At 40.1% G+C, this 13,562-nt stretch overlaps 1 protein-coding gene across 1 annotated transcript; it reads left to right on the plus strand.

Moving 5' to 3' along the window:
• Positions 1 to 8,320: 8,320 nt before the first annotated feature.
• Positions 8,321 to 11,653, plus strand: LOC115681332 (stearoyl-[acyl-carrier-protein] 9-desaturase, chloroplastic-like). The gene is made up of 3 exons (XM_056311681.1): positions 8,321 to 8,541; positions 9,450 to 9,948; positions 11,040 to 11,653. The coding sequence occupies exons 1-3, from the start codon at positions 8,405 to 8,407 to the stop codon at positions 11,598 to 11,600; spliced, it is 1,197 nt and encodes a 398-aa protein (XP_056167656.1). The 5' UTR covers positions 8,321 to 8,404; the 3' UTR covers positions 11,601 to 11,653.
• Positions 11,654 to 13,562: the final 1,909 nt, after the last annotated feature.

Here is a 13,562-nt window from a genome sequence, read left to right on the forward strand (position 1 = left end):
TTTTTTGGTAATTCTCCCTGTGTTAGAGACCAACTACAAAGTGCACAATCTATATAAAAGGATTTATTTTTATCATATTTATTTGCATCTATTAAGATTAATATTGTGGTATGACTCTATTTGATTTGACTCCATTATAGGCGTTAGAATGTTAATGAATGGAAGAGCCTATTTTGAAAGACTTTTGCCTTTTATGTGCATTAGTGACATATCCTTTCTTCTCCTATATGCATTTTGTGTGTTAAAACATATGATTCTCAACAATTTTAAGTTAAGAGACTGGTTGCAGAGTGCATCATACTAATAAGACACTTGTGGAAGCTGCTAAGAACTCAATCAGCTATCAATGCCCCTTACCGTCCCAACCCTCGCCCGAATGTATTTATTAGCATATAACTTAATGCTAGTCCTTGCGTTCGAGCTGGTCTTACATCGGCATGACAGGTCATGGATAGAATTACTTTAATAGAATAATCGTCAAAATAGAAAACATGCAGAATAAAAAGTAGGAGAAAATTGAGAGACAGTATCAAGATTTGAAGTTAGACCTATATTTTGGTGCCGTGTTAAACAAACTATTTTTTCCAATGTTTAAACTATTAGGAAAGGGCCGATAATGTACTCTATTACGCAACGAAGCGATAGAAATGGTTTGGTAGTTGGCGTAAAAAAAACTAGACATGGGTTTATTACTTCGCTTTGGCTTGCAATGTTACACAGATTTTTGGCCACTAAAACTGGATTATACAATAAAAATAGTTTTACTGTATACCATATAGTGATGGGCTTCCCAACCTTGGACCTTCGGGTGCAGGTGGTGCGAAGTAGTTACTTAGGTGACTAGCAAGGATTGCCTAAAATGAGGTGAATAGGTGATTTTAAGTAATTATTGACCAATTTAAAGCGGAAGTAAAAGAATAAGAACAAAGTCTGAATAACGTTTAGATTTAAACCATTTTTTGATATCAATTTTGCAAGTGTGCTATGTAATAAATAAAAGGAAGTTTAAGAGATGAGAAAATCTACACACAAGAAGTATAGTAATTCGGCTTAGATCAAGCTTACGTCCACTCTTCTATGTTCACAGTCTATTGGCTGGATTTCACTGCATGATCAATCAAGATATTACAATTATGAATAATAACACTCAATGTATGATAGATCTCACTATCTCACTAAATCACTATTCCAGTATTTCTCTCAAGATCACAAGTTTTAGCTCATGAAAGACAAGTAGTATAGATCAGAGTATGCTCAGACATTGAAATTGTAGATTCTGAATTTCGTCTTTTGCTTTTGCTCCTCGGCACTTGGTCTCATTTTATACTTCTCCATTTCCAATCTAGCTGTTGGACAATCTTGATAGGATCATCTTCCAATCTTCATCTTAGACAGATTTGTATTAAGGGGATTGAGTAGCCGTTGAGTAACAAAATCTGAATCCCGCTAAATCTGATATTCCATACAACCAAAGTCTCGGTTTCCATAAGTAGAGCTTCTCCATTTAATAAGATACTTGCCTTGAGATTGATTGCCAATCGATTTATAATAGTTTGCATTATGAATTTGCTTTTGCAAAATAACCTTCAAGATTGAGTCAATCAAATCCTTCTATATGTGAAATCCGAGTCAGATCACTAGCCGTTATGTATGTTCTGAATTTGTGCCAAAATCTGGATTTATATCTCTGGACATGCATTCAGAATTTATGTCAGGATGAGTTATTCTTTAATGTCCGAACCCTTCATTTCTAGTGTAAAGTCTAAAACTCTTTTACTTGAAGTAAATTCCATAATCTGATCTTGCAAAAGATTGCCACGTCTTCTCTTCCAAGAATAATCTCTTGAATCAAAATACTTCAAGACATTTATCAGACTTACAAAACATTGTCAACTTCAAAATCTATTAGGAGGTTTTCTTAACAATTATGACTCATCATGTGACAAGGCTGACGTGCGAGATCTATATGATAACGTCCACTTAGAGTCGCTATTGCTGGTTTTCCCTTTCCGCCCTCTACTCTATCAGCAAAAATTTCCTTCCATTGGGGATGCATTATTGCATCTCATGCATTAACTTCATAGCCGCCTATTAAAGTCCTCCAACTCTTTTGAGAGTACACAACGCGTTTCGTTTTTGGGCCAAACAGAATTAGAACAAGTACAATAGGTTTATAACTTTTTTAGTAATTCTCCCCGTATTAGGGACCAACTACAAAGTGCACAATCTATATAAAAGGAGTTATTTTTATCATATTGATTTGCATCTATTAAGATTAATATTGTGGTACGACTCTATTTGATTCAGCTCCATTATGGGCGTTAGAATGTCAATGAATGGAAGAACCTATTTTGAAAGACTTTTGCCGTGTTATGTGCAATAGTGACATGTCCTTTCTTCTTCTATATGCATTTTGGGTGCTAAACATGACTCTCTACAATTTTGGGTTTAGAGATTGGTTCCAGAGTGCATCATACTAATAAGACACTTGTGGAAGCTGCTAAGAACTCAATCAACTATCAATGCTCCTCACCATCCCAACCATCAGCCGAATGTATTATAACTTAACACACTCATCCTCACGTTCGAGCCGGTCTTACGTCGGCAGGACAGGTAGCGGATAGAATTACTTTAATAGAATAATCGTCGAAACAGAAAACATGCAGAATAAAATGTAAGAGAAAATTGAGAGAGAAAGCATCAAGATTTGAAGTTAGACCTATATTTTGGTGCCACGTTAAACAAACTATTTTTTCCAATGTTTAAACTATTAGGAAAGGGCTGACAATGTAATCTATTACGCAACAAAGCGACTAAAATGGTTTGGTAGTCAGCATATGTCACGCCCCGAACCCCATCGAGCTCGTGGCACCCCTCTTTGGTCGAATTAGTGCGACGTCCCAGGAAACGTCGCCGACCCAAATCAACTCATCAGAGATATAAAGCACCAGCGAAAGCCACAAACACCCAGACAACATTGACTAGGGGTAAAAGGGAGAATATACATCCATTACTGAATCAAACTTATACAATATCCACCATATACAATCCACATAATATACATGCACATCGAACTTCTAAACTATACACCACTGATATAAAAAAGATCAGTAGCCTGGGTATACCCTACTCCAAAAATGGGACACTTCAAAATCCTTTACTCAACCCCTAAACTAGCCCCTACGCCCTTTAGATGGTGTCCACTCCGAGTCCGACTCCCCAGAACTCGAGTCTCAATCCCTCTGAGTCACCTGCTCCTCTGAAGACTCCGAATCAGCCTCGATCTCAATCGGGTTATCCTCATCACCCGACTCTAATGGAATCTCAACCCGCTCCTCCTCATCAGACTCCTCTTCCGGCTCTTCCTCTGGTTTATTCTCTGGCTCATCCTCTGGTTCGTCATCTGGTTCCATCTCTGGGTCTTCTTCTGGCTCGTCTTCGGGTTCTTCTTCTGGTGCCTCCTCAGGCTCTTCTTCGGGCTCTTCCTCTCCGGGTTCCTCTTCTGGTATTACACCTAGATCCACTTCCATAGGATCATACCCTGCTTGTGATTCCTCCGGCTCCGGATCAGGCTCAGCCACTGAAGGTTCAGGTGCTGCAGGCACAGGCTGATGTCCGGACTGGGCGAGACTAGTATCCAGACTAGTCATCTCACCGTAAGGAGGGGGTATGGCTGTCGGATCCCAATCCCTTACTCCATCAAAGCCACGGACGGGGCCAAACTCATCCATTCCGTCCCGAAACATCCGGGCGGTATAGGTGTGGGCCTGCTAAAGAGGTTGCCCTATGTCTACCCAAACTACGGTAGTATGCTTGATCCAGGTCATATTATCGTCTATCGGGTACTCTACAACATTATGGCCGGTGTGCATCGGAATACCAAAACGCTGCGGCGGCGGTGGTGGAAGATTCATGGTTCGGGCCAGGGTTCTGAAATTGTTTGGTTGAAACAACAATGAGAACACGTCTCAGCAAGTACACACCCTAAACCCCACCTAGGCTAACACGTACCTCCAGACAAGTTCAAACACCATAACACTCAATAAGCACATCACAGGCACACAATTGCACTTGCCTGGGCTTTTAATACGTGCAACCTGCACGTTAACCACAATAACACAAATTCCAACCACATGCACATTTCAAATTAATTCTCATTTCTAAACTCGGCGTTCGACACGCACTCATTCATGCACCATCATATCACTTTCATTCGACTTGCCAGCGACCCGAGTAACAGTACCGCCTCAGGTCCACTGTCAATTCACGGTCCACATGACCATCTCATTTTCACAACACTTCTTAGCCCGTGTTATGGTACCGCCTCAGGCTATGTATCTTGCCCGCGTAACAGTATCGCCTCAGGCTCAACATCCACCACTTACGGCACAACCCGCGTTGAAGTACACGCCTCATGTTGGCAGTCTTCCGGTAATACCGGACATCGTCCCGCGTTAACGTACCGCTTCAGGACGGGACAATTCCCCGCGTCATAGTACCACCTCATGGACTTTCGTGACCACACGCACAACATCTCATACAATTTCTCATTCATTCACTCGCTCGATTTACACACCAACATGCCAAGTTACCAGCCGATCAAATTCGGCCCATGCACACATCGAACCTCACGCATTTCACATGCTCAATTAACGCCCAATTATGGCCAATTGCCAGTCAAATCAATTCAGCCCATACGTGCATATGACGGTCCACAATTCAATCAATCAATTCACAATCCAACGAGCATACAAGGCCGCCATTGGACCCACAATCACAGCCACTAACATGGGCATAATTTCAACATTTTCATGTGTATTTCAAGCCAATAACAATGTCGTCCAACTATCCTGTCGTGACATTCATAATTTCCGAGGCCCAATCTTGATCGTTAATTAATGACCAAATTTAATTAACGTAACTTGAACATATCTCGAACTAACGGGTGACTTTTGGGGAAATTCGCACATTTGACCCGTGGCCGATACTGAATCAAGCCACGTTCAAGTTCACTCGGGTCGTGACGACCTCGGTTGTCACTTAATCGCGAGGATCGATCGCTAGTTCCGACGGGCGCGATCGTTTGGTATAGGTTTAGGGTCATTCGTCAATTTATCTCGTGGTCAAGCGGAATCACCCGCGATCCACTAATATAACAGCGGCGAATTGATCCCTAACTATCCTTGGATCGGCCTACATTGTCTCAAAATATCACCTCGACAATTTTTATGGTCGAAAGTCGATTCACGATCGAGTTTCTTTGGTCGCGCGAATTTAAATCCCTAATTAGCCTTTCCCTAACAGTTAGTATCCCAGAAGTGATCAATTTCGGGCGAGATCTAACTACAAGCACGTCCATAAATCATTCATTTCATAAATCCCAAGTGGATCGGATTTCAGAATGTCACAGCATAAATAAACTAGACATGGGTTTATTACTTAGCTTTGGCTTGCAATGTTACACAGATTTTTAGCCACTAAAATTGGATTACACAGTTAAAAATAGTTTAACTGTACACCATATAGCGATGGGCTTACCAACCTTGGACCTTCAGGTGCAGGCGGTGTGAAGAAGTTATGACTCGTACCGTGACAAAGTCTGACGTGCGAAATCTATATGATAACGTCCACTCGGAGTCTCTACCGCCTCGTTTTCCCTTTCCCTCCTTTACCCTGTCAGAAAAAATTTCCTTCTTATGGGGACGCATTATTGCATCTCGTGCATTGATATCATAGCCGCCTATTAAAGCCCCTCCAACTGCCTTGAGAGGACAACGCGTCTTGTTTTTGGGCCAAACTTGTAGCCTCGTAAAGTCCTGCCAACTCCTCTGAAAATGCACGACTGATGCAATTTTCAGAGTCTGTCCTTTATTCACTCGATGCTTATGTAGGCTCGGTTGGCATGGACGGACCTTCATTTAATGCTTGTGGACGATGTTGGACGCATTTCTCGTGCCCCCCTTTCATGCTCTGCACAAAGTTGGATGTCCGATTGATGCAAACTGATCCACGATCTATCCAACTTAGACGATGATCATGGCGACGACGACGACAACGACACAAAGTATCATTCACGTATATTTTTTGCGGGTAAGCAGCATGTAGTATATAACTTGCAGAGACGACAATAAATGTCGATCAATCCGGAAATACTTAGTGACTACAACAAAGGTCCCACGATTCATAATACGATTAAATAGTTTCATGTGCAAAATTCCTAAGTGATAAAATATATATATATATCTAAGTTTTCAAATATATAATTTAACAAATTTAGCTTGGTTGCGATAAAGTAAAAACTCTTATACATGATTATGGCGTTGTAAGCTATCAATGTAATATGGTCCCAAATTGATTTTCGTAATTTATATAGGTGACATGACTCACAGTTAGTTCGTAAAAATTAAAAAGAAGCGGTCTGCATATTTATTTATATTGATGGACTCTATAGTTAAAATAGGTAGACACGGTAACTTTTTAAGAAAAAACTTGATTAATGAGAATTTTAATGAAAAACACCAGATAATCTTTTGAAAAACATTCCATCAAAAATTGACATGCACTTATTTCTCGCTAGATACGATTAAATGATACTGAGGCAACTTTATTTCTTTGCTTTCAGCATTTTCAATCTTTTTATAGTAATATCTGTACAATCTCATTCCCTTACAATGCACGTCACTATATATATATATATATTAGCGGTGGCTCTATAGGTAATTCAGGTTGGGGACAAGAAGGTTCCCTTGGTAGTTGCATGAAGGCTACAAGTTGTGACCATAGGTGAGGGCGGGCATGGAACGATAAATTTATAATAGAGTTTTACCTTTTTCTATCGCTTGACTAAATTTCAGAGTGCATCGAAAGCGTCATGTCCACATATGTTGAATGAAGTCTCGCATTTATAATGTCAGACTAGGGCCCCCAAGATTATATCAAGTGGGGAAACCATATTTGACTTTACACAGATCTATCACAGCCAAAAAGCAATCATTTCGAAAAATATTATTTAAAATTTTTTAAATATATTACACTTTTTTCAATTTAATCATAAACTTTTCGATTTTGCCAATTGAGTTGTAAACATGCTGAGTATTTCTGGATTGATTGACAATTATTGTTGTCTCTACGAGTCATATACTACATGATTGAAATACTTAGAGAGAAAAGAGCATCAAATTGAGCAATCTTTCAATCAGAGAGAAATTAATTTACAGGTGAGATGAGTGAAACCACTTTAGTGACTACAACGACAAACGCTAACTTTGCCAGGACTGGCGGTGGTTTGCTAATTGAAATATAAAATACAAATTATATAATTTTCGAATCAAAACAGCTAATTATAGCCAAAGAAAAAAAAATAAAAAGATAACAATAACAATAGTAATGATAATTATTGTTAATGCCGTAATACTTTATAAGTAGTTATTAATAGTTGGTGTGTTCATATAAACGCTTCAAGACATTAGTCATGCACACCTTGTAAACAAATTTAGTATATGCGTTTCCTATGTTTAGGATTACAGTCTGAGTATGATTCAACCATGTACAACTGTGGAACTCAACTCATCAATGCTTGCAAGAGGTCCAGGCAACTTTTTGATGCTATATCATAAATTTTCAGACTTTCGAAACATTGGTTACACTTGCTCAATTACGATAAATATTTTATATACTTTCTTTAGTCTTTTTACAAGTTGGTTGTTTCATCTTATATTAAATGTTGCGCCCACTTATTGACTGCGTGGTGGTTCCACTTGGGACTTTGGAGGGACCGTTGCGCTCATGCAATGTCTCGAAAATCAGGCAAATGATCATAATTATTCATGCCTAACTATCGTTTCGAAAGTCAAACATTTACGATAGATTATGCTTAACAATGTCTATATAGCATTAAAAACTTGCACGAACCCATCTATTTTTTCATCTACATGTGCCTAACATGTGATTTTTCGAGGACAAAACTGTGATATTTCAAGATTTTCTTAGTCGAATCACTCTGAAAAAAAGTAGTTATGACATTTTGAGTTGGTGAATTTCCTGGTGGGGCCTAGTTAACCCATTTCCGGATTTTGTAGATAGCAATGGACGATCTAGCTGTAACCAATTTTGAGATGGATTCAACAGTGAGTATTTTCTTGACTATAAACAGTTTTGACTGATTCAACAGTGAGTAATGACTAAGTATCAACAACAATGAGTAATGATCAAGTTAGTAGTATACTTATAGCTCATGGTGAGATTCCAGCTTCGATTACCCCTTCATGTCCATTCCATTGCCGTATATAAAGACCCCCCAGAATTTGTTCAAAATCATCTTCGTGGAGTCTCCTTCTCAAAGAGAAAACCAAGCCAGTCAAAAAGCTGCTCATTACGTCGTTGACAAATCAAAAGAGAGAAGCAAATGGCCCTCCAACTCAGTCCATTTCTCACTTCTAAACCCATGAAGTCACTTTCCTTCAAGTTGCATTCGACCGCCAATCCCAGCCACAGGTCTCCCAAGTCCATGTCCTGCAATGTTGGCTCTGGCTCCGCCACCATGTGAGTTTCTTAACATTTCCCCTTCTTCCATTCGCTCCTGCTCTTGGAGCTAATAAGAATGTGATAAAGTCTTTGATGTTGAATGCATGTGCTATGTATCTTTCGCAAGAACTGCACATAGCTTATGGTATCGATGAGCAAAACTATGCTTTGCGATAGTTCCCTTTTTTAAGAGGTCAAATCGGGCATCTTCAATTCAACACCTTGTAGTGCTGATCAAATGATTCAATATCATCCGAGTTCGTCTAGCCACTACACCAAGGTGTGCATCACCTCCAGCACCGGCGCCAACCACCACACTAGCACGAAACTTATGAAACTGAGCAAAGAATTAGGCAGTCTTCACACCGTTTTAAAGAAATTCATGACTTTATAGCTATCCTAGGAGATCACTCAAGGCAAGGGACAAGCTAAGACACGAGTTAAGGCTAACAATGCCAACTCATAATCATTTCGTTCTTGCGAATATTCAAGGACTTGTGTATAAACATAGTATCTCTTTATACGCCTTTTTTGTCTGCCGACTGAACTAAATACAATTCGATGAAAAGTATCAAGTGGAACCGGGTAGATTCTTATATGATGAGCTAATTCTTAATTCCAAAATGAAAGATAAAACAACAACAACAAATATGGAGAACTGAATTAGCAAGAACAGACGTTCTTATTTTCAGTAGAGTGGGGGTGCTCTGGTCAATCCTTATGTTTAAGTTCAAATTCCTGAGTATCAGTATGCCAACTGGCCAAAGTTCTTATAATCCATTTGAATCCTCAATCTAGTTCCTGTTACTCGAGCGCATAGGGGACACCATTTCGCGATTTGACATTTAACTAGATCAGGCATCCAATCTATTTCCTGCTTGTAACGAACCATAAGAAATCACTAACTATTCATATGTTTAATGCAGGGAGAAGGTCAATAAGCCTTCTGTTCCTCACTGGGAGGCGCATGTTCAGGTAACCCACTCCATGCCACCCGAAAAGATCGAAATATTCAAATCCATGGAGCATTGGGCCAAGAAGAATTTATTGGTTCACTTGAAGCCTGTCGAGAATTGTTGGCAACCACAAGACTTTCTGCCGGACCCGGAGTCGGATGGATTTGAAGAACAAGTTAAAGAACTTAGGGAGAGGGCTAGGGAAATCCCTGATGACTACTTTGTTGCTTTGATTGGAAACATGATAACAGAAGAGGCCCTTCCTACTTATCAGACGATGCTTAATACTTTGGACGGAGTTAGAGATGAGACAGCTTCGAGCCTAACACCTTGGGCCATTTGGACAAGGGCATGGACTGCGGAGGAGAACAGACATGGTGACCTCCTGAACAAGTATTTGTACCTGTCTGGACGAGTGGACATGAAGCGAATCGAGAAAACGATTCAATATCTGATCGGGGCAGGGATGGTGAGATCCTATCTCTACTATGACCAACTGATATGCAACTCCATCAGCACAGGGTCATACTCATATGCATGCAAATCCTTAGCAGCAGGAAGAGACACTGGAATCATTTTGGTCGATATATATGTCCATTGCATCTCGTAATTGTTGATTGTCATCTTCAAATTTATGTTATGCCTCTACAATTGAACAGTGATTTTGTGTAAATGACTTTTAGGGCCCGTTTGGTAACGTGCTAAACAGTGAAAATTTCTGTTCTTTTGTTCCTAGAAATAGTTTGGGAACAGAAATACGTTTGGTAAACTTTTTGTTCCCGGGCACATTTTTGCAAAAATTTGTGCCCAGAAACAATTTTGGAAGAGAAACAAGAAGTAAAAAAAGTTGCTTCTTGTTTCTCGGTACAATTTTGAGAATGAGTTCTTTTTCTTCTTTTTCTTTTTTTTGCTTTTCTTCTTTGTGTTGTTCTTCCCTGGGCTGTGGCCGGTCGCCGGCGACCGGCCATAGCCCAGGACCGACGAGGGCATCATGGCCCTCGCCGGCCGCCGGCGGAGGCGAGGGTCCCCCTCGCCGGCGAGGGCGAGGGCTGGACCCTCGCCGCCTGGGTGAGGCGGCTCACCGTCGATCATGGCGAGGTCGGCCTCGCCCGATCTGGGCAAGGCTCGGCGGTGAGGCAGGCGGTGAGGGCGGCGGCCAGGGCTGCGACGCCCTGGCCTGTGGCCGGTCGCCGGCGCCGGCAACCGGCCATGGCCAAAGAAGAGAAGGGTAGAAAGAAAAAAAATATTAAACAATCTAAAATATTATTAGTAAAAAGAAATTTTGTGTAGTTACGAAACATATTTATGTTCTTTTCTATCCCAGGAATAGAAATTTTGGACAGTTACCAAACGCCTTTAAATGCTCAGAAATTGTTTCCGGGCATAGAATCAAAAAATATCATTTCTGAGTAGAAATAGTTCCCGGGTACAGAATGATTGTCATGCGCACCCTTATCTTCAAGAGTCATCCCACAAGAATCAGTAGAGAAAGATGCCACTAAAATTTGAGGCAACTCTGTACTTCTTGTGGCTAATTACCTCTCTATATTTTTGTTCTAGGACCCTCGAACGGAAAACAGCCCCTACCTGTTGTTCATATACACTTCATTTCAAGAAAGAGCGACATTTATTTCTCACGGAAATACCGGCAGGCTTGCCAAGGCACATGGGGACGTGAAATTGGCTCAAATTTGTGGGGCAATTGCATCAGATGAGAAGCGCCATGAAGCAGCCTATACAAAAATCTTGGAGAAGCTCTTTGAGATCGATCCAGATGGCACTATCTTGGCACTTGCCGACATGATGAGAAAGAGGATCACTATGCCAGCACATCTGATGTATGACGGTTGTGATAACAACATTTTCTCCCACTACTCAGCCGTTGTTCAGAGGCTTGGCATTTACACAGCAAAGGACTATGCAGATGTTCTGGAGTTTCTGGTGGGAAGGTGGAAGGTGGAGAATCTGACTGGACTTTCAGCAGAGGGAAGAAAAGCCCAGGATTGCGTCTGCGGTTTAGCACCAAAAATGAGAAGGCTGGAGGAGAGAGCTTGGGAAAGGGCCAAGGAAGCACCTACTATTCCTTTCAGCTGGATTTCTGATAGACGAGTGAAGCTTTAGGGTATAAATTTCCTATACATCGGTTGGAATCAGTCTTTCTCATGCTTGTAGTCACAAGATATATAGATGAAAATAAGAAAATCTCAAGTCTTGAAGGAATATTGCAGGGTCATGATCTATTCTACCTATAGACTCTGTATCTCCGCATGTTGAACAAATATTACTACTGGACTGATTGTATTAGTTAAAATGGCGCATGTATCATTGCAGTTGCTTATGTTAAGGATTTCCCACACATTGAGGCCATGTATTTTCTGTGGATTGTACTAGGAGAAATGCCTGAGAAATATGTACTTAATGAGCTTATGAGGTTTATGGATATACTTGATCTTTGTAAAGATAATAATGGACCAAGATCATCACTGAGAAAAGAAATAGTCGTCATTTAGCTGTTGCTCATGTTGTGGTGGCGTATCTGGTTAAGAAGGCATAATAAACTTGGAAAAAACTGTTTTAATAGCTATGTTTCCTGCCAATGAGCTTTCCTACAAATGTTGACGACCTTCGGTTTGATGAAGCATGTTACATGGTAACTCTAATGCCTGTCCGACAATCTTTGGTCCTCAGTTAGTATACAGATCCAGCTAATTAAATCTACTACCACAATCCAACCCAACTAAACGACCCATTTCATTCACATGAAAACATTTGGCAAAGTCAGATATATAAAATCTTAGGGAAACATTTTATGCTCCCCAACATAGCCAAGCATATAGCAGAAAGGGTGTACATACTCTCCTACCGGAACTTAAGACAGTTGATCTCTTAGACAACCAATGCTGGAGGCTAAATTTGCACAACAACGAAAAAGTCAAATACCGATCGACTCAAGACAGCTGACATTGCCAATGAACTTCCACGAAAAACAAGCACGCATGTTTAAATTTGGGCTGCAACTTTCTGCAGTTTTGCAGCAACGTTTGACATGAAATAAAGAAATGAGGGAAGGGAAAGGTAAAAATCAACTTCCCTGTACTAAGTAAAATTTTGATGTTCCGAGAATGCATTTATTCTTCACTGTACTCTGTTCATAATCAAGGGCTTACAGATTTCAAAAGCCTTCATCTGAAAATAATTAGTCTACTCTTTCCCGCTTGTTCCACCGAGAATGGCTCCACTCTACAAAATACCTTTCACCGAAGGTTAGACGTTCGATTTTTATTTAAATCAAGTTCCGTGGCAATTCGGACAGGAAGTATCGTGCATACCCAAGAACAAGAACTAGAACTACTTACTTTAAAAGATAGAAAATGCAGGAACTGGAAAGTAAATTTGATAACTTGAAAGAAACTTTAGTTGTGTTGATGATTGAGGGTTCCTCTACAACATTCAACACAGCTTCAATAGCCTATTACAAAACGCAATCGCTCTTAAGCGGTTAACATTCAAATTAGAAGTTGCAGCCACATATCCATGATTTTCGGCTTCATGATCATATCCTATAATCGAATGTTTGTCTTATTCTAAGTGGCTTCGATTGTCACTGGACTCATTTGCATTTCTGAAATTTTAGGCTCCATGATTGCTCTTTACGATTGCACGTTATCCTTCTCTACAAACCGTTTACGACTCCTCAACTGACATTATTATTGTCTTCTATTTCTACCTTCGACACTTAACTAAATTTATTTTGAGTGTCAATCGTCAACCAACTATCATCGTGTGTCGATAACTGTACTTGATCATTTTTATTCATGGCTACCGATAAGTTCGTTAAAAGGTTTAGGACTAAATTGACAAATCCTCAAAAAGTTTGAGATTAAATAAGCATAATTGAAAGGTTTTAGTACTGAATTGGTCATCGTACAATAAGTTTGATACTTTTTGGATAATTTCCCCCTGTAATTTGGTACATGCAAAATACAAGGACCAACACATCTTTTCAATCAATCGCGATGTATCTCCTCTCCATATCATTCAACATTCTACCAAGATATTACTCTGCTGGCTCTTTGCTTTCAT

This window comes from Syzygium oleosum, unplaced genomic scaffold, assembly GCF_021117445.2.
Source record: "Syzygium oleosum isolate NSW1041296 unplaced genomic scaffold, Sole_v2.1 Sole_v2.01, whole genome shotgun sequence".
NCBI lineage: Eukaryota > Viridiplantae > Streptophyta > Magnoliopsida > Myrtales > Myrtaceae > Syzygium > Syzygium oleosum.